General features: G+C 40.1%; 1 protein-coding gene across 3 annotated transcripts in view; it reads right to left on the reverse strand.

The window, feature by feature from the left end:
- Nucleotides 1-18,146: 18,146 nt before the first annotated feature.
- The window catches only part of LOC126458195 (actin-related protein 2-B), a 66,258-nt gene continuing 63,168 nt past the window's right edge, over nucleotides 18,147-21,236 (reverse strand). For all 3 annotated transcript variants that reach the window (XM_050095085.1, XM_050095084.1, XM_050095083.1), the window contains one exon: nucleotides 18,147-19,696. In XM_050095085.1, the coding sequence (XP_049951042.1) occupies nucleotides 19,526-19,696 (171 nt within the window). In that variant the 3' untranslated portion in view covers nucleotides 18,147-19,525. The remainder of the gene's footprint in view (nucleotides 19,697-21,236) is intronic.

Raw genomic sequence — 21,236 nt, forward strand, 5'->3', positions numbered from 1 at the left:
AGTCAAGGCGGGATTGAACAAGGGGTCTGTAGAGTTGCAGCAGCGTAGGGCGATCTGCACCCCAGTTGGCAGTGGAGGGCATTGAGGTGCTGCCAGCACTTCCGCTTAAGCTGATGAAGGTGAGGAAGCCAAGTCAATCGGGCATCGAAAACCAGTCCTAAGAATTGATATGTCTCAACTACAGTGAGTGGATCATCAGTAAGGTAATGTTCTGGTTCTGGATGAACGGGATGACGCTGACAGAAATGCATAACACACAATTTTGCGGCCAAAAACTTGAAACCGTGGGCTAGAGCCCATGACTGCACGTTGTGGATGGCATCATATAGCTTCTTCAACATTGCTCACGAAACTCATCAGAGGTACTGACTTGGTGTAGGTACAAAATTGAGTGCTTTAACAAAAACAGACAGCGTCGCATTGTCCAAATTCTACTGACAGCACTGCCATGGGCAGCCCCTTGTCTCCCATACTGGCAAACTTTTTTTTATGGGGGAAAGAGCACTGGAATCAGTAGTTTCTAAACCAACTGTTTTTTGGAGTTATGTGGATGATACTTCCATAATGTGGCCCCACTGAGGTGATAAGTTAATGGAGTTTTTACATAATCTTAACTTTTTGTCTCCCATTCCTGGATTTTTTGGTCAGACAGGAGAGTGATGGCTCTGTGGGACATTCTGTTTACCATATGCCCATTCACACTGAGTTGTATTTTCATTCCTCAAATTGCCATCACCCATCCCAAACCATGTGTGCGCTTAAAACCCTTGTAAACAGGGCCCATAGTGTGTCAGATGCAGGTAGTTTAGCTACAGAGCTAGGAACATTTAAGGACAGTGTTCACAGACAAGGGATATTTGACCCAGCAAATTAACAGGGCATGCTGAGCTAAAACCAAGAACCAGGAAGTGGAAAAAGAGGAGAACACGTCAGCAAAGTCCCTAGCTTTTCTTCCCTCCGTTGGAAATATTTCTTTCAAAATAGCAAGAATCCTTAATCGCTCTGAGGTGAAAGTGATTTTTCGCCCACCATCCAAAACTTCGGACCTGCTGGGATCAGTGAAGGATAATTTATTATTGCGGAAGGCGGGAATTTACAAAATACCTTGCCAATATGGTATGGCCTATATTGGACAAACAGCATGCATAGTGGAAGAATGTTGCACAGAACATAAACACTGCGCTTGCCTTCTGCAACCCAGCAAGTCTGCAGTTGCAGAACATTGTATCTCCAATGGGCATTCAGTGGAGTATGAGAAAACATTAATTTTGGCCACAGCAACATCTTATTGGGACTCCTTTATAAAATAATTTTTTGAAATACGCATCGCGGAAAATCTAATGAAATGTCACGGCAGCTACTACCTGGATAATGCTTGGAATCCCATCATCTTCAAGATTTGCTCCAGACAAAGACGCCAGAGTACTCTGATAACTGCGGCAAGTGGCAATGCCCAAGACAGCTGATCCTTGCCGTTCCAACAGCAAGAGCGTTGCTGCTGGGTGGTGTGGTTCTTCTGTCACTGTGACTGATGCCTGTGCGGCAATACTATCAGCACGGTACATAAGGCGGAGCAGAGGAAGTCTTAGTCAAAGGCGGAGCAGAGGAAGTCTTAGTCATTCTTCAATGGTTCAACTGAGGATGACTGTCAGCGGTCCAGCTGAAATACCGTGTAATGAAGTTTATGATGACTGGCTGAAATCGTGAATTCTCTTCAAATATAGATTTGTTTTGACATGTAGCAAAACCAGCCTATAGTGAGGTTTTCGATGCTAGACAAATATGGTTACACAATCTGTGCATCATGATCCATACTAAAGAGCAAAGAAGGGAAAGCATAATTTTCTACACCTGGGTGGAGACAGGATCTTCAAGAGGATGCAGTCAAGTTGTTTCAGCTTTGCTGGACTTACTTTCTGACATAGATTATGAATTACCTCCAAGAGAATGGTCTATTGACACACAGATTTAGAAAATGCCATTGTGAAACACGACTAACTCTTTATTCGCATGAAGTGTCGAGTGTTACTGACAAGGGATTTCAAATTGATTCCATATTTCTGGATGGCTTTTGATACTGTACCACACAAGTGGCTTGTAGTAAAATTGCATGCTTATGGAATATCGTCTCAGTTATATGACTAGATTTGTGATTTCCTGTCAGAGGGGTCACAGTTCGTAGTAACTGATGGAAAGTCATTGAGTAAAACAGAAGCAATTCTGGCATTCCCCAAGGTATTGTCACATGCTCTCTGCTGTTCCTTATCTATATAAACGATTTAGGAGACAATTTGAGCAGCCCTCTTAGGTTGTTTGCCGATGATGCTGTAGTTTATCATCTCGTAAAGTTATAATAAGATCCAAACCAATGGCAAAACAATTTACGGAAGATGTCTGTATGGTGCAAAAATTGGCAATTGACCATAAATAATGAAAAGTGTGAGGTGATCCACATAAATGCTAAAAGGAATCCATTAAACTTCGGTTACATGATAAATCACTAGTCCTTTTGGCTATAAATTCATCTAAATACCTCGGAATTATAATTACGAACCGCTTAAATTGGAAGGAACATGTAGAAAATGTTGTGGGGAAGGCTAACAAAACACTGCGTTTTATTGGCAGCACACTTGGAAAATGTAACATATCTACCAGAGAGACTGCGTGCGCTACACTTGTCTGCCCTCTTTTAGAATATTGCTGTGCGGTCTGGGATCCTTACCATATAGGATTGACACAGTACTTTGAGAAAGTTTAAAGAAGGGCATCACATTTTGTATTATTGCGAAATAGGGAAGAGAGAGTCACTGAAATGAAATAGGATTTGGAGTGGAGATTTGGAGTGGACTTTGTTAAAACAAATGCGATTTTCATTGCGGCAGAATCTTCTCATGAAATTTCAATCACCAACTTCCTCCTGCGAATGCAAAAATATTTTGTTGATGCCAGACACTTAAATGTGATTTGCAGAGTATCCATGTAGATGTAGCTAACAAAAAAAAAAAAAAAAAAAAGACGACACCAATACTATACATCCATTCTCAGATTCTTCCAGCACCCAAAATAAAAACAGCTGTATGGTGGTGATGCTTATAGTGTTCTTGGAAAAGAACAGCACGAAATTCAATATTATTTGTCACTTCTTCCCTGATCAGACCGAGTGTTTGATAAAATTGAGAAGTCTTACGGAAAAAAAGGTATCTTGTCTACTAAAGAATATTATGATCTTTTAGAAGGTAATGGTACTCTGAAAGTTCTAAACACAGAGTGGACTGTTAAAAATCTAAGAGACAGTGCTCAGAAAGCACTAAAATCCAAACTAGCATACACAATAAACAGCCAGAGTATCACCTCATACATGGAAGAAAAGAAAATTGTTAATGTATCTGTAAATGATACATACTCTAAGAGACCCAGTACAAGTTGACATCCTGAGACAAAAGAAACTGTGCCATCCAACACCCATCCTTTTACCAAAACAAAATATTGTAAGCAAAGAAAAGAAGAAAGATGTGTCTGCCTTACTAAAGTATTTTGAAATTCCAGACAATACAGGAGTTTTATACAGATGGCTCAGACGAATAATGTATAGATGTAAGAGGGAAAACTTAATGGCAATAAAATGATTGTAACATGCAGTACTTTTTGTGTTATTCATTTCATACTTCGTGTACTGATAACAATGATATTAACTAAACGATTATGTTAAAATAATTATCATTGCTATTATTGTATTATACCACTGTATTTCTATTATTATTGTTTGTGTTCTCAATAAAGTCAAAAACTATAATTAAAAATACTATCTATAATAAACATAGACCTTGCCGTTGGTGGGGAGGCTTGTGTGCCTCAGCGATACAGATGGCCTTGCCGTAGGTGCAACCACAACGGAGGGGTATCTGTTGAGAGGCCAGACAAACATATGGTTCCTGAAGAGGGGCAGTAGCCTTTTCAGTAGTTGCAGGGGCAACAGTCTGGATGATTGACTGATCTGGCCTTGTAACACTAACCAACGCGGCCTTGTTGTGCTGGTACTGTGAACCGCTGAAAGCAAGGGAAACTACAGCTGTAATTTTTCCCGAGGGCATGCAGCTTTACTGTATGGTTAAATGATGATGGTGTCCTCTTGGGTAAAATATTCCGGAGTTAGAATAGTCCCCCATTCTACATCTACATTGATACTCCGCAAGCCACCCAACGGTGTGTGGCGGAGGGCACTTTACATGCCACTGTCATTACCTCCCTTTCCTGTTCCAGTCGCGTATGGTTCGCGGGAAGAACGACTGTCTGAAAGCCTCCGTGCGCGCTCTAATCTCTCTAATTTTACATTCGTGATCTCCTCGGGAGGTATAAGTAGGGGGAAGCAATATATTTGATACCTCATCCAGAAACGCACCCTCTCGAAACCTGGCGAGCAAGCTACACCGCGATGCAGAGCGCCTCTCTTGCAGAGTCTGCCACTTGAGTTTATTAAACATCTCCGTAATGCTATCACGGTTACCAAATAACCCGGTGACGAAACGCGCCGCTCTTCTTTGGATCTTCTCTATCTCCTCCGTCAACCCGACCTGGTACGGATCCCACACTGATGAGCAATACTCAAGTATAGGTCGAACGAGTGTTTTGTAAGCCACCTCCTTTGCTGATGGACTACATTTTCTAAGCACTCTCCCAATGAATCTCAACCTGGTACCCGCCTTACCAACAATTAATTTTATATGATCATTCCACTTCAAATCGTTCCGTACGCACACTCCCAGATATTTTACAGAAGTAACTGCTACCAGTGTTTGTCCCGCTATCATATAATCATACAATAAAGGATCCTTCTTTCTATGTATTCGCAATACATTACATTTGTCTATGTTAAGGGTCAGTTGCCACTCCCTGCACCAAGTGCCTATCCGCTGCAGATCTTCCTGTATTTCGCTACAATTTTCTAATGCAGCAACTTCTCTGTATACTACAGCATCATCCACGAAAAGCCGCATGGAACTTCCGACACTATCTACTAGGTCATTTATATATATTGTGAAAAGCAATGGTCCCATAACACTCCCCTGTGGCACGCCAGAGGTTACTTTAACGTCTGTAGACGTCTCTCCATTGATAACAACATGCTGTGTTCTGTTTGCTAAAAACTCTTCAATCCAGCCACACAGCTGGTCTGATAGCGTTCACTATGTTGTTTGTAGTAGCTTACCCGAATTCCTATTTTTTATTCATTATTAAACCTACTCCTGCATTAGCCCTATTTGATTTTTTTTTAATACCCTGTATTCACCTGACCAAAAGTCTTCTTCTTCCTGCCAGGCGGGGACTACTCAAGAGGATGTCGTTATCAGGAGAAAGAAAAATGGCATTCTACGGATCGGAGTGTGGAATGTCAGATCCCTTAATCGGGCAGGTAGATTAGAAAATTTAAAAGGGAAATGGATAGGTTAAAGTTAGATATAGTGGGAATTAGTGAAGTTTGGTGGCAGGAAGAAGAAGACTTTTGGTCAGGTGAATACAGGGTATTAAAAAAAAATCAAATAGGGCTAATGCAGGAGTAGGTTTAATAATGAATAAAAAATAGGAATTCGGGTAAGCTACTACAAACAACATAGTGAACGCTTTATTGTGGCCAAGATAGACACGAAGCCCACGCCTACTACAGTAGTACAAGTCTATATGCCAACTAGCTCTGCAGATGACGAAGAAATTGAAGAAATGTATGATGAGATATAAGAAATTATTCAGATAGTTAAGGGAGACGAAAATTTAATAGTCATGGGTCACTGGAATTCGATAGTAGGAAAAGGAAGAGAAGGAAACGTAGTAGGTGAATATGGACAGGGGGTAAGAAATGAACGAGGAAGCCGCCTGGTAGAATTTTGCACAGAGCACAACTTAATCATAGCTAACACTTGGTTCAAGAATCATAAAAGAAGGTTGTATATAAAAACAAAGATGAGGTGACTTACCGAACGAAAGCACTGGCAGGTCGATAGACACACAAACAAACACAATCATACACACAAAATTCAAGCTTTCGCAACAAACTGTTGCCTCATCAGGAAAGAGGGAAGGAGAGGGAAAGACGGAAGGAAGTGGGTTTTAAGGGTGAGGGTAAGGAGTCATTCCAATCCCGGGAGCGGAAAGACTTACCTTAGGGGGAAAAAAGGACAAGTATACACTCGCGCACACACACACACATATCCATCCACACATACACAGACACAAGCAGACATATTTGGTCTTTAAATATGTCTGCTTGTGTCTGTATGTGTGGATGGATATGTGTGTGTATGCGAGTGTATACCTGTCCTTTTTTCCCCCTAAGGTAAGTCTTTCCGCTCCCGGGATTGGAATGACTCCTTACCCTCACCCTTAAAACCCACTTCCTTCCGTCTTTCCCTCTCCTTCCCTCTTTCCTGATGAGGCAACAGTTTGTTGCGAAAGCTTGAATTTTGTGTGTATGTTTGTGTTTGTTTGTGTGTCTATCGACCTGACAGCGCTTTCGTTCGCTAAGTCACCTCATCTTTGTTTTTATATATAATTTTTCCCACGTGGAATGTTTCCCTCTATTATATTGATAAAAGAAGGTTGTATATACATGGAAGAAGCCTGGAGATACTGATAGGTTTCAGATAGATTATATAATAGTAAGACAGAGATTTAAGAACCAGGTTTTAAATTGTACGACATTTCCAGGGGCAGATGTGTACTCTGACCACAATGTATTGGATATGAACTGTAGATTAAAACTTAAGACACTGTAAGAAGGTGGGAATTTAAGGAGATGGGACCTGGATAAACTGGCTAAGCCAGAGGTTGTACAGAGTTTCAGGGAGAGCATAAGGGAACAACTGACAGGAACGGGGGAAAGAAATACAGTAGAAGAAGAATGTGTAGCTTTGAGGGATGAGGTAGTGAAGGCAGCAGAGGATCAAGTAGGTAAAAAGACGAGGGCTGCTAGAAATCCTTGGGTGACAGAAGATATATTGAATTTAATTGATGAAAGGACAAAATACAAAAATGTAGTACATGAAGCAGGAGAAAAGGAATACAAACGTCTCAAAAAAGAGATTGACAGGAAGTGCAAAATGGCTAAGCAGGGATGGCTAGAGGACAAATGTAAGGATGTAGAGGCATACCTCACTAGGGATAAGATAGATACTGCCTACACGAAAATTAAAGAGGCGTCCTGAGAAAAGAGAACCACTTGTATGAATATCAAGAGCTCAGATGGAAACCCAGTTCTAACCAAAGAAGGGAAAGCAGAAAGGTGGAAGGAGTATATAGAGGGTCTACAGAAGGGCGATGTACTTGAGGACAATATTATGGAAATGGAAGAGGGATGTAGATGAAGATGAAATGGGAGATACGATACTGCGTGAAGAGTTTGATAGAGCACTGAAAGACCTAAGTCGAAACAAGGCCCCAGGAGTAGACAACATTCCATTAGAACTACTGACAGCCTTGGGAGAGCCAGTCCTGACAAAACTCAACCATCTGGTGAGAAAAATGTATGAGACAGGCGAAATACCCTCAAACTTCAAGAAGAATATAATAATTCCAATCCCAAAGAAAGCAGGTGTTGACAGATCTGAAAATTACCGAACTATCAGTTTAATAAGTCACAGCTGCAAAATACTAACACGAATTCTTTACAACGAATGGAAAAAACTGGTAGAAGCCGACCTCGGGGAAGATCAGTTTGGATTCCGTAGAAATGTTGGAACACGTGAGGCAATACTGACCCTACGACTTATCTTAGAAAATAGATTAAGAAAAGGCAAACCTACGTTTGTAGCATTTGTAGACTTGGAGAAAGCTTTTGACAATGTTGATTGGAATACTCTCTTTCGAATTCTGAAGGTGGCAGGGGTAAAATATAGAGAGCGAAAGGCTATTTACAATTTGTACAGAAACCAGATGGCAGTTATAAGAGTCGAGGGACATGAAAGGGAAGCAGTGGTTGGGAAGGGAGTGAGACAGGGTTGTAGTCTCTCCCCAATGTTATTCAATCTGTATATTGAGCAAGCAGTAAAGGAAACAAAAGAAAAATTCGCAGTAGGTATTAAAATCCATGGAGAAGAAATAAAAACCTTAAGGTTCGCCGATGACATTGTAATTCTGTCAGAGACAGCAAAGGACTTGGAAGAGCAGTTGAACGGAATGGACAGTGTCTTGAAGGGAGTATCTAAGATGATGTTGTTGTTATGGTCTTCAGTCCTGAGACTGGTTTGATGCAGCTCTCGATCTAAGATGAACATCAACAAAAGCAAAACGAGGATAATGGAATGTAGTCAAATTAAGTCGGGTGATGCTGAGGGAATTAGACTAGGAAATGAGACACTTAAAGTAGTATAGGAGTTTTGCTATTTGGGGAGCAAAATAACTGATGATGGTCGAAGTAGAGAGGATATAAAACGTAGACTGGCAATGGTAAGGAAAGCGTTTCTGAAGAAGAGAAATTTGTTAACATTGAGTATAGATTTAAGTGTCAGGAAGTTGTTTCTGAAAGTATTTGTATGGAGTGTAGCCATGTATGGAAATGAAACATGCACGATAAATAGTTTGGACAAGAAGAGAATAGAAGCTTTCGAAATGTGATGCTACAGAAGAATGCTGAAGATTAGATGGGTAGATCACGTAACTAATGAGGAAGTATTGAATAGGATTGGGGTGAAGAGAAGTTTGTGGTACAACTTGACTAGAAGAAGGGATCGGTTGGTAGGACACGTCCTGAGGCATCAAGGAATCACTAATTTAGTATTGGAGGGCAGCGTGGAGGGGAACAATCGTAGAGGGGGACCAAGAGATGAATACACTAAGCATATTCAGAAGGATGTAGGCTGCAGTACGTGGGAGATGATGAAGCTTGCACAGGATTGAGTAGCATGGAGAGCTGCATCAATCCAGTCTCAGGACTGAAGACGACGACAACAACAACAACAACAACAACAACAACAACGTCATCATCATAATAATATATGCATTTTACAACAATGCAGGCATATAATAAACCCTACAGCACATAAAAAAATTATTTGCGCAAAAAATACACGGATTTAAAGAAGGCAACGTAACTGATACCGGCAACTATGGGCATTTATCGACTTTTGGCGAAAAAAAAAAAAAAAAAAAGACACCTTAATATGGTGTTACAAGAATTATATTTTAATGTATTTTATTACAATGCTCTACTAATGTCCATGAGATCTAGCAGTCATCTACATGTTCAAATGCTCAAACATATATTGGCGTCCAAAATTAAAGCAACAAACTGCTATTTCCCCTTCCTGTGCGTAATTCATGATATAACCATACAAACTGTGAACAGATGTCGTTACGATCGTGTTCTGTGTAGACGATGCCATTCTGATCAATGAACAACCATGACAGCAATGATGGCAGGGCACTGATGAAGCAGGCCAGGAATTTGCAGGGCAGTCCCACATCCACAATCACCGTGTACACATTCACAGATGGTGCAGTATGGCACAGAGAAGATGCCTACAGATGCTCTGCTGTGGAGGGCAATAGAAAGAATGGAAACAGGGGAGTTGCAAACTGATGTGGTTCAGTGGCTTAATGTGAACTGTTCTGTTTCTCAGATGAGGCAACAGTTTATCTAGACAAAAACTGTAACCTGGAGATCAGGACATGGCCAACTGTACGCGACATCAGAAAGAGTGGACCGTTATTTGGCTGTAATGGTATGATGGTACTGCCGTAGTACTGCAAAGTGGTCTTATTGTTGGAGACCTGCTGTCTGTTTACCTCTGATGTACTCTTCACAGAAGGGAATGTCTGAGTGGAGCCGTCAACATGCCACTTGGACGGTCGAATGATGAAATTTTCACAGATGAGTCCCGACTTGGTCTGGAGAGTGATTCTCAATGGATTCACATCAGGACCCAACCATTGTGGAAAGATACTGATATTGAGGATGATCCCTTTGGTGTGGGCAGGGATTATGTTGACCACTTGAAAACCTCTAGGGTCAATCAGCAAGATTTAACTGCTGTCAGGTACTGTGAGGAAATCTTGGGATCTCATGTTTGCTTGTTGCGTGGCGCTGTGGCCCAAACTGTACTGATGGACGATAATGCTTGACTTCATATAACAGGCAGTTGAAGCATTTTTAGAAATGGAAAACATTTATGCATGGCATGCTCGCTCTCTCGATTTAAATCCAATAGAGCATGTCCGGGATGCACTAGGTACGCAGGTTGCACCACGTCAGCATCCACGAACCACTCTCCATATGACATAATTCACCTGTATTGATGCCAGAGGTGGTCACACCCCATACCGAGCACATTAATCAGTTGTCAGAATGCGTGGAAGTCCGTCAAGTTGGGAAAAAAATGAAGACCATTACTGTCTACCATTACACATGTTGCAGCTGATTATGTTCTGTATTCTTTATATTGTTTCTACTTTACAATCACCTAGTTATACTGCTTTGTGGCAAAATAAATGCAACCTTGCATTTCCGTTTAATTTTGAACACCAGCGTATATATCTAGGTGAAAACAGGAAAACTATCTGTTGCATTTATCAAGTCCTGAAAAAATAATAATAAAGCTTCTCAGTTGTGATAATGGCTTCTTGCAACACACAGTAGTGGACTGCAACCACCAAAAAGTGAAGCACACAAGTTCATATACAGATTGTGTGTTAACTTTGAAAGGGGCAATGCCAGTCATTTGATAAGAGTTAATGAGCTAACTAACAGTGGTAAATGTATGAATCGCTAAAGCATCAGACAAGATAGTGACAATTGAGAAGATAGGTAATTCATCTGTAAGCTCTGTTGTTAAAAAATACAGAAAGGCGAAGAGTAGATCAATCCATGTGGCAAATAACTGTTTGGATGAAAATACAATTAGACAGCATGTAAGCACATAATTGTATGGTTGACTATCTACAGTCGCCTCTCTGCCGAGCGCAGATCAACGGTGGGCAGTTGTGGCGTAGCTTTCGTGGAGCATGGGCGGAGTGTTGTGTTGACGCTGTGGCTGCAGCATGTATCTTACAAATTCTGATGAAGTAATTGAAAATATTTGCCACACAAGCTTTGCGTTTAGTTTCAGTGTTCATGACGCAGTATCAATGTTTATCCAAAAGGTGGTGATTTTCAGTTTCGTGTGTCATGTTGGGAGAACAACAATCAACTGTGCCACAACGGTTACGGAAAAATAATGTGGACTGGTATGATCATAACTACAATTTCTAAGTGAAAGAAACACACATCATTTTGAGTGACTGAATATAATGAGCACAGGTACTTTCTCGTTCGTATATCGTACCTGGAATTTTATGGAGCATTCGCATTGCAATTCTGTCACTCGCACGCTCGTGTTGTAAGCTATTGAGTTTTTACTGTTGGAAGAACTGTGCCAATCATCGACTGATAATACATTCATTGCACAGTGATTATTTTGTGTTCTGTGTACCATGTTTTTGTATTGGATGCCATCATATAGACAGCAACCTTACATGTCACACCAGACACGTACTTTGAGTACAAATACTGATCACATCCATTGTGGAATAATATCAATTATGAACAGTGCAGCCTCACCCTGTGTGAGTGTTTAACAGAATACAGTGAATTCTACCAGGGCAACTTGGTATAGTTGGTGTGAGTTGCTCTTTTCCCTGCTATTACAGGACACTTAATAGCAGGCAGTGCATAGAGCAGCAGATCAGCCTCCACGGGAAGGACCTCTCATGTGGATTTAGGCACACGGTCGTTAAATATCCAGCCCTGTTCCTGTGTCTAGGGGGTACGGTCTCAAGTGCTAAAGGCTAGCTGTTATTAGTACTGCATATCCACCCCCTTTTCCTCCCGGGCATATTACAAGCATACGAGGTGCTATCCAAAATTTTCGGGACTGGTGCTGCCATCTGTTGAAAACCTTACTTTTGGACCGATGGTCACCATCACCCTGGAAGTAGTTCCCACCCGCATGCGCACACCGGTCCCAGCACTTCTGCCACTTGTCAAATGTTTTATGGAAGTCCTGTTCTTTGAGGGTGTTTATCATTGCCAGCGATGCTTCTCGAACCCTCTCTAGAGTGTTGAACCTACAGCCTTTCAATGTGAGTTTCAGTTTCAGGAATAATGCAAAGTCGTAAGGTGCCAAATCTGGTAAGTAAGGTGGGTGGGGTAAAACCGTCATGTTGTTTTATGCCAAAAGGGTCCTGGTGAGCAAGGACATGTGACAGGGCGCGTTGTCATGATGCAGCAGCCAGTTCCCTTGACACCAAAGTCCGGGCCGTCGTCGCCGCATGTTTTCACAGAGCCGTCACAAAACATCACAATAGTATGCAGAACTCACTGTTTGGTTGGGTGGGACGAATTCTTTGTGCACAATTCCCTCGGTATCAAAGAAAACAATGATCATGCTCTTCACTTTGTTCTTCACCTGTCTCGCTTTTTTGGGTCTTGGAGAGCCCAGACTCTTCCACTGGGACAATTGTTGCTTTGTCTCTGGGTCATAACCATAAATCCAGCTCTCGTTGCCGGTGACCTGTGACAAGAAGGTTGCATCATCAGATGCGGTGTGACAAAGGTCCATGCACACTTCAACACACTGTGCCTTCTGATTGGCAGTCAAGATCCTTGGCACAAATTTTGCGGCAACATGATGCATGCCCAATTCATCAGTCAACATTTATTAACGTGTCCCATAACCAATACTCACCTCATCCACAAGGTCTTGAATGGTTTGACGTCGATCCGCACAAAGCAGTTGTTGAAGTTTGGCAACGATGTCTGGTGTTGTGTGGCTAATGGGCCTTCCAGTGTGAGCATCATCTTCGACGTCTGTACGGTTGGTCCTGAACTGAGCATGCCACTCAAACACACGCGTACGGTTCATGCTCTGTCCCCCAAACACTTGCTGAATCACTGCAAGGGTCTCCGTATCACTTTTCCAGAGATTCGCACAGAATTTGATACACATGTGCTGTTCTGTTCGCAGATCCATCATAAAATCGCCACACACCAAACACAGAGTATTACGGAAATCACTGTGGACATGCAACACGACCTCCCAGCTAAATGCCACTCTGCACACTGACTCATCAGATATGCAGCTCTTGCCACCTAGCGGTGCAAATTTACTCCTCCTTTCCAGATGGCAGCACCAGTCCCGAAAATTTTGGATTCCACTTAGTATGTGTTTGTATTGCAACATAAAAGAGTACCTGACATTTGAATTGTTGATTATGTCATTTCCAGAAAGCAGAATGTCCTCAGACAGTATGACAGGCCTTTCCATTATTTTAAGGAAAATTAGCTTCAGATGAAAAAGATTCTCAGGAAGACAGTTATTAACTGACACTTGGCAGGGAGATGTTATTTTCTTTTTGAGATGCTGGCGGTATGAATGGTTTGGTGTAGAGCGTTTTGTTGATTTGTTCGATAAAAAACCTACCACTAAGAGATGAATGCAGATATATTTATAGATTGCTTTGTTACTCAGTTGCAGCCAAATTTCTGTCTGTGTATTGCTCTCATCGTGGACAATGAGCCACAGCATCCCATTCAGTTAAATAAGGCTACTACTTCCACAAGGAAGGACAAAATTTTGGACTCACTGAAGGAAAATAATATAGGCTTTAAAGAGAAAGTCATTAACTCCAAAAGTTCTTTATCAAATACAAACCACAGAAACAATATACAGAGTGCGTCAAAAAAATGTATATACACTTTGAACTGTCATAGACAATTTATTTCCCGTTCTACAACGTTAAATATCTGTGAGAAAGTAATGTTATGTTTCTTCAACAGGTGGAAGCAGCGGCAAGGAAGTAACTGCAACAAGGCGGACATGTGTTTGAGCTTTGAAGTGCAGAAGCAGATAATTAAGTGGTACTGGAAGTTTGAGAATGTAGCTGTGGTTCGAAGACAGTGGAGAAATGAGTATGGTATAGAACCACATTCAAGGTTAACAATTACACGTCTACGAGACAAATTCGAAATTCATGGAACAGTGTGCAATGTGCATAAAGGTCGATCAGGTCGACCCCGTACAGCTACAAGTGATTATTCCACAATTGCGGTCTTGGAACTGTTCGCCTCAAAAATCTTCACGGCAAGCGGAACGTGAGAGTAATGTAAATGCTAGTAGTGTGCTACGATTCTGAAGAAAGGCAAGTTTCGTGTGTACATTCCAAGGCTGGTGCAACAGCTAAGTGATGATCCAGATCGAAGGTTAGAATTTTGAGAATGGGTTCAGGAGATGGGGTGAGACGTGAACTGGCATTTATGGGTAGCATAATTTGGTCGGATGAAGCCCAATTCAAACTCAATGGAACTGTCAATAGGCACAATTGTGTGTATTGGGCTGAAGATAATCCCCACATTACAGTTGAAAAGGCTGTGAAAGTGCCTGGTGTAAATGTGTGGTATGGTTTGTCTGCAAGGGTACTCACTGGGCCTTTCCGCTTTGAAGGTACTGTTACTGGAGAAACGTACCTAACAATGCTTGCTGACTCCATATTCCCTGTGATTCGTGCATTATACGGTAATGATGAGTTTTATTTCCAACAAGATGGCACCCCGCCGCACTATCATAGGGATGTACGAGCATACCTGGATCACAATGTGCCAGGCCAGGGGATAGGACGCAGGGGACCAATCGAGTTTCCTGCACACTCTCCAGACCTCACGCCGCTGGATTTCTTCTTATAGGGAACAGTAAAAGATGAGGTGTACAAACGTAAACCATGCAACCTGGACACAATTTGGAATGAGATTCAGGCGATGTGCGCAGAAATCTCATTGGACACTTTGGTACGATGTACGGAATCAGTGGTTACTCGTACTCAGAAATGTATTGATGCTGAAGGCCACCAGTTTGAACATTAATCACATTTGCAAAGTACATTTATTTTTCCAATTGGACTTTAAGCTTTCCATTTACAGAAATTTAACATTGTAGAACGGGAAATAAATTTTCTATGACGCTTCAAAGTGTGTATACATTTTTTTGACGCACCATGTATAATTGACTCATTAGCAGAGAACCACTACCACAAAGTTGTAGGTCTTCCACTGTATCTGGGCTCAAATTAAAGCACACACTGCAGAGTGAAATAAAACGTCTACACTACAAGGTGCTGGTGAGAAGACTGTCACGCAAGTAAATACACACACAAATGGAATGAGTTTGCAACCACATGCGAGTGAAGTCCACAGGTAGAACAAAGAAGGCATAAGAGAAGAAACAATAATAAATATACAAGTTATTCAACAGATTTTGAGAACAGCAGCACTGAAGATGATGCAGTCACCATGGCCACAGAATGTCATTCTGATCGCCATAACTAAGGTGCTTTGACTCTCTCACAAGAAAATTAAAGATAAGGTATTCATCCATTACTACATATGTAAGTTTTGTGGACTTTGATGTTCCCTTCAACTATAGAAAAATTATTTTGTGCGAATAAAGAGGTGAACACTGCTAGCTGGCAAACATATGGTCGACAAGACATGTAGCTTTGGTACCACTAAAAGCCTTTTGCATTTTGCAAGTGAAAGCTGACAACAGCACTGCCAGCTGTCAAGACTCTTTTGCTAGAGGGAAGGGAGCTTATGGTGTGACGGGGTGGCAGCTGTCAAAGTAGAGCTATTACTGTTTATCGGTTGGTTTTACAAAGGAAGGGCAGGGGGTTGCAGTTGATCTTCAGAGAGGCAGAGGTAAATGTCAAGGAAGATGGCTTCATATTTGGAAAAGAATGTGACAAATCTGAAGTGGGCAAAGGAGTTAAGCTGCTGCAGGTAATGCAGTAGTTGCTCATTGTGAGTTCAGATTACAAAAATGACATCGATAAGTGTGTGTGTGTGTGTGTGTGTGTGTGTGTGTGTGTGTGTGTGAGGGAGGGAGCATGTGAGTGCATACTGAGTGAGGTTGCATCACTAGTGGCAAAAGGGATTCCAGGTGGAACGGTGATGAGAATGGTTTTTGGGCTTTCAAGGAGTTACACAGAATAGTAGGTTATGTCATGGCTTGAAGGAGCTCATCTAGTTAGAATGGGTTGTGTTCAGTGGGGACTCTGAAGACAGCTACAGCAGTATAGCTGAGATGGTCATTTTTGTCTACTTGGGGGTACATGAGTCAGGAATTCTATGGAAGCAATTGGGGCTCCTTGTGAGAGGCCTAGAGTTTCAAGAACTGTTCACAGTTCAATCTGGATGGAAGGAATGGTGTCATTAGGAACAGTGTTTTATATTGAGTTGTCTGTGGGCTTGATGCCTCTTACTCCTCACAGTCAAGTTGTCACTATACCTGTGACTCATTATTAGCAAACAAAAATGAGACCCTCCACATTTATTTCTACATGTTTCAACTGTCCAACAGTAACATTTCATCGCAAACAAACTGCTCTCTCCCAGTATTCCAATAAATACTGCAGCTTGCTGTACAAACATCTGACCTCATATGACCATTACAATTCCTAATCCCCCATTATGCAGCTTGCTGTACAAACATCTGACCTCATATGACCATTACAATTCCTAATCCCCCATTATGTTAGTGCTACTTATGCATTTGAAAGGACATAATCCACATGAGGCTTCAACAGGTGTATGTTTACACTTGCACACAGCTAGACTAAAGCAGCTAATGAATTACTGCCTTATACAAGGAAACTGTACATAGAGATTACAGAAAATTCAATCTCTCTCATGGAATTAAGTAATTGGATACAAAAAATCTCCTCACAAAGTGGCAGCAAAACACACACATAAAAGACTGTTGTGATTGGCAAGCTTTCGCTGCCAGTGGCTCCTTCTTCAGGCAGAAGGGTTGAAGGGGAAGGAGAAAGGGTAAAGGAAAAGGACTGGAGAGGTCTCAGAAAAGGTGCAGATTGTGAGGAAATCACCCAGAACCACAGGTGAAGGGAGACTTTCCCAAAATCTAACCCTTTTCCTAGACCTCTCCAGTCCTTTTCCTTCACCCTTCTTCCTTCCCCTTCAACCCTTATGCCTGAAGAAGCCACCACTGGCTCCGAAAGCTTGCCAATCACAACAGTATTTTATGTGTTTGTTCTGTCGCCCCTTGGTGAGTAGATTTTTTATCTATCTAATTAAATAATTTTATCAATAATTGATTGTTTTTATTGTTAAATCTCTCTCATGATATACACAAAAGACTGCCACTTCAATAGCACATTATTTAGGTAACGTCTGGAATGTTTAGAAAATGATGTTACTTTGTGGGCATTGGCTGAATACCTTCACATCTCTTATAGAATCTCATGTATCCAGTCATGAAATTAGTGTTCACGTGGAACGGCATGCTTTAATATTTTTTTCTCTATTTTTGGTTAAAAATTTTACAGCTCAATAGCACAGAAATGATAATTGGTGAATTCTATTTTCTTTTTCTGTTCCTTATCTTTGTATTTTCCCAGGTGAAGAATTAAAAAATTAAGATTCAGAATCCACATTTTTGTCAAAATGTTTGTCAACCCTGCAATGATTATCAATATTTCAGCAGCAAGTGAATAGATGATTCTCGTCTCCATTAATATACATGTCTTACTTTGATCCAAAATAAATGTTACATCCTTTGTATTGTCACTCACATAGTACATGCACTAACCATATGCTGCCTAACTGATGCAAATTAGCAGTCTGATCTAAAATCCGTAAACACAGTGAATTACAAATATAAAGAACCATTTGAAACATTACAGTCCTTTGCTTAATCTTATCAATTAATTCTTCACATTACAAATATCAAGTTTTGCCCTCAACAGGGTACTTTCGAGCATCAATCTTAAACTGTCCTTAATGCATTTTACTGTTGTTGAGGAAAACCTTTGTTGAAGAAGGGAAAACTGCAAGTCATACCAAATCAATAATTTGAAGACATAAAAATGTGACAGTCACATCCATTTTACCTAATCACTTATTTCAATATTATTACAGATGTCAAGAAGTGTATATTACAAATCTTATTTTGTTGAAATTCACTCTGTCTCTGATGGAAAACTGTTCGCAAATAATTTACTTTGTTCACCTGAGAAAATATCACAACAATTGTTACTTCCCGTTTTTGAAGAAGAAACTGAGAAAATATCCAAAGAAGATAAATTCAGGGTTGAAAACTGTAACAATCTCAATATTTTACATTTCCCTGGTACCTTTGTTACATTTTATTCTTGGCAGAAGGCATGTTTTTAGAGCTAAATTTTTTCTCCGCTAACCACACTATGTAGGAAATATGGCATAGTACGCCAGAAAACTCAAATTCACCTGTGGCAACATAACAGGCTGTTTTTGATTTGGCTTTAATGATACATTAAATCCAAAACTGCAAATGTTAACACACTGGACAGTATTTCTCTAGATCACAGACTCTTAGAGACTTTCATTAAGGTGTGTTCTGCTAATGATATTCCATGAACAAGTCTAAGTAAATTAACATGTCAAGAGGTCAAGATCAATCTATCAAATTTAAAAGTTCAGTATTAATCACTGAATTTTCCAAACTATAAATTCTGTTGAGAAATGTGTCAACTTACTAATACATATAATTTTCCAGTCAATACCACTAATTATTGCTCAAGGAATTCTATTTCTGTTTTAAAAACAGAAAGTAAGAAAAATCAAAACATATATTTATATACAAGATTTTTAAAACATTTTACATATTAAAGTTACATGACAAAATAAGAAATTTATTTCTAAATAAATACTAACTTCTTTAGAATACAAACTCTTGTATTAACAAAACTTTGTCCTTCATGTAGACATATATACGCACACACGTGCTCCAATAACAGTATTCTCATTTAACACATTACAAAACAAACTTAAGGTTCTTATATTCTACGTTATGTCGTTTTTAAAATACTGGTGTTCTTTATCAGATTTAAAAATGTCTGCTCTAGATATACATGTTGTACAACAGCAATTGTATACACAACCTATTTGTAATTTAGTTGCTTAGGAACACTGTAGGCCATTCTTTATGCTCCTTTGGAAGAGTGTGGCTGTACTTCATCACTATGACATTTAAAATATTCAACAATACATGAGGTACAATTATTTTCCATCTATAAATAGTTAAAAGTTCACATTTTGCTTGGCTGAGGACTCAATTGAGGTTCCTCTTTCTTGAAAACTTTAATAAATTAAAAATTAATTTACTGTGATCTTGATCTTACCACATTAATTGGGTGCCTTAATGCTCATTATTTCTGCCAACACACATTGTACTAATACTTCTGAAAAAAGGTGCAATGAATTAGAGTAAGTATGCATTTTAACAATATGATTTGTAAAGACACTGAATGACCATAAACAGAAAAAAGTACATAAAACATTTTACTGGATTGTGATGTGCATTTTTAATGACACAATGGACTCTCCAGCAAGTAAAGTTTGCACAACTTCCAAGCCGGAATCCTGCTACTATAAATGCAACTTGCTTTTATAAAATGCCTCAAAGGCAATGAAAGTCATGCCAATTGCAATAACATCCCATAAATTCTGGCCGTTCTAGCTGGATCTAGCACCTAGTTTCTTTAGTACACCAACACCTTTCTCCTGATATTCTTCATTGGTCATCCAGAACGTATCTCGATCTTTCATAACATCTGCTAGAACAGCTCCACCAATGAATACCATGTCCTTTCGCCGAGGAGGGTCTTCTATGCGTATTTTGAATTTCTGTAACAATGGGATCTGTACATTAGTTTCAAGTTTTCAGACATTGCCACACAAATGAATTAATATTATACATATGTAGTAGGCTGGTAACTGAAGACATATTTTAACAGTGACATTGAACACAAAACATCAGTCCAGTTGGGCATGGTAAGGAAGAGGAGGAGTGGTGATCATCATGCAGGAAACTTGTCAAACTACGCCTGAAGTAATTCAAGGACCATGACAATCTAAATCAGGACAGCCAGACAGACATGTAAATCAGTGTCCTGACAGCTCTCAGTAACTGCCCCCTTTCCTCCTCTCCCCTGTTGTATTTTGAAGAACAAACAAATTGTAAAGGATTAAGTTTTATTATGATTTCAGTGCACAATTCTACACTTTTTCTTGCAATTACAGCTTTTACATCAATCTTCATCTCTCATTTTTTGATATACTGTAATTCTGCACAACACAAAATTACTACAAAACCTTATTCTGCAGTGAAAGAAAACATGGTAGCGAAGTTCTCAATCATCAGTCTTATGACTGGTTTGAAGACGTCCCCCATCTTGTCCCACCTTGTACTTATCTTTTCATCTCTATGTAACTACAACACCAAACATAGTTTGTCATCTATTTTGATTATTATAGTCATGTTACTTCCCATTATTTTTCCCTTCCCCATCTCCTTTAGGTGCTTGAACTTCGTAGTAGATGTCCTGCTAATTTGCCCTTTCGCTCCCAGATGTTTTTCATATATAGTTCTTCCGTTCTCAAAATGCAAAACCTTCCAGTTTCTTTGTCTCCACATTTCCCATAAATACAATACTGAGCTCCAGGTGTATAGTTTTCAGGAATTATTTTCTCAGTTTTATATCAATATCTGATATCAGCAGCATTCTTACTGAGTAAAGCTTTCTTCACCTGTGCCAAACTTCTTCCGACATGCTTGATGCTTTAGTCATTCTGTGTAACCTTGCTTCAGACACGAAATTCTTTCACTTCCTCTGCCACTATGTCGTTTCCAATTTTAATGTTAAGCTAGCTGAAGTTCTGATTTCTACAACTCTTCCCCCACCTTTACCTTTGTTTTCTTTAACCTTAGGCCATAATCTGTGCTATGTATATTCCTTTCAGCAGGCCTTCCTTACATGTGGCTAGAAAGTCCATGTCATCTACAGAAGTCAGCATTGGTACTTGTTCCCTTCAACTTTATTTCTTTATTGCTTCTTTGATTTACAAGTTGAACAATAGTGGTGATAAGCTGCAACACCATATCTAACCCTTCTTAATAAGAAGTTTTCTTTCTTACACTTTTATTGTAGCTGTTTTACATCATCTGTGGATTTCTGTATTAATCTTCCAATGATAATGAATGTTAAACCACCTTACATTACCAAAGATCTTCTCTAAGTCCACAAATGCACAAGCTATCCAGATTTTTCATTAATCTGCTTTCTATTACCACAAACAGTGACATGTTAAAACCAAGTGTTGCACACACCGAACTACCTAGGCACAACCCACAGCTACAAGCTACCAGTACCTCTTTCTAACTTCC

This window comes from Schistocerca serialis, chromosome 2 (assembly GCF_023864345.2).
Source record: "Schistocerca serialis cubense isolate TAMUIC-IGC-003099 chromosome 2, iqSchSeri2.2, whole genome shotgun sequence".
Classification (NCBI taxonomy): domain Eukaryota; kingdom Metazoa; phylum Arthropoda; class Insecta; order Orthoptera; family Acrididae; genus Schistocerca; species Schistocerca serialis.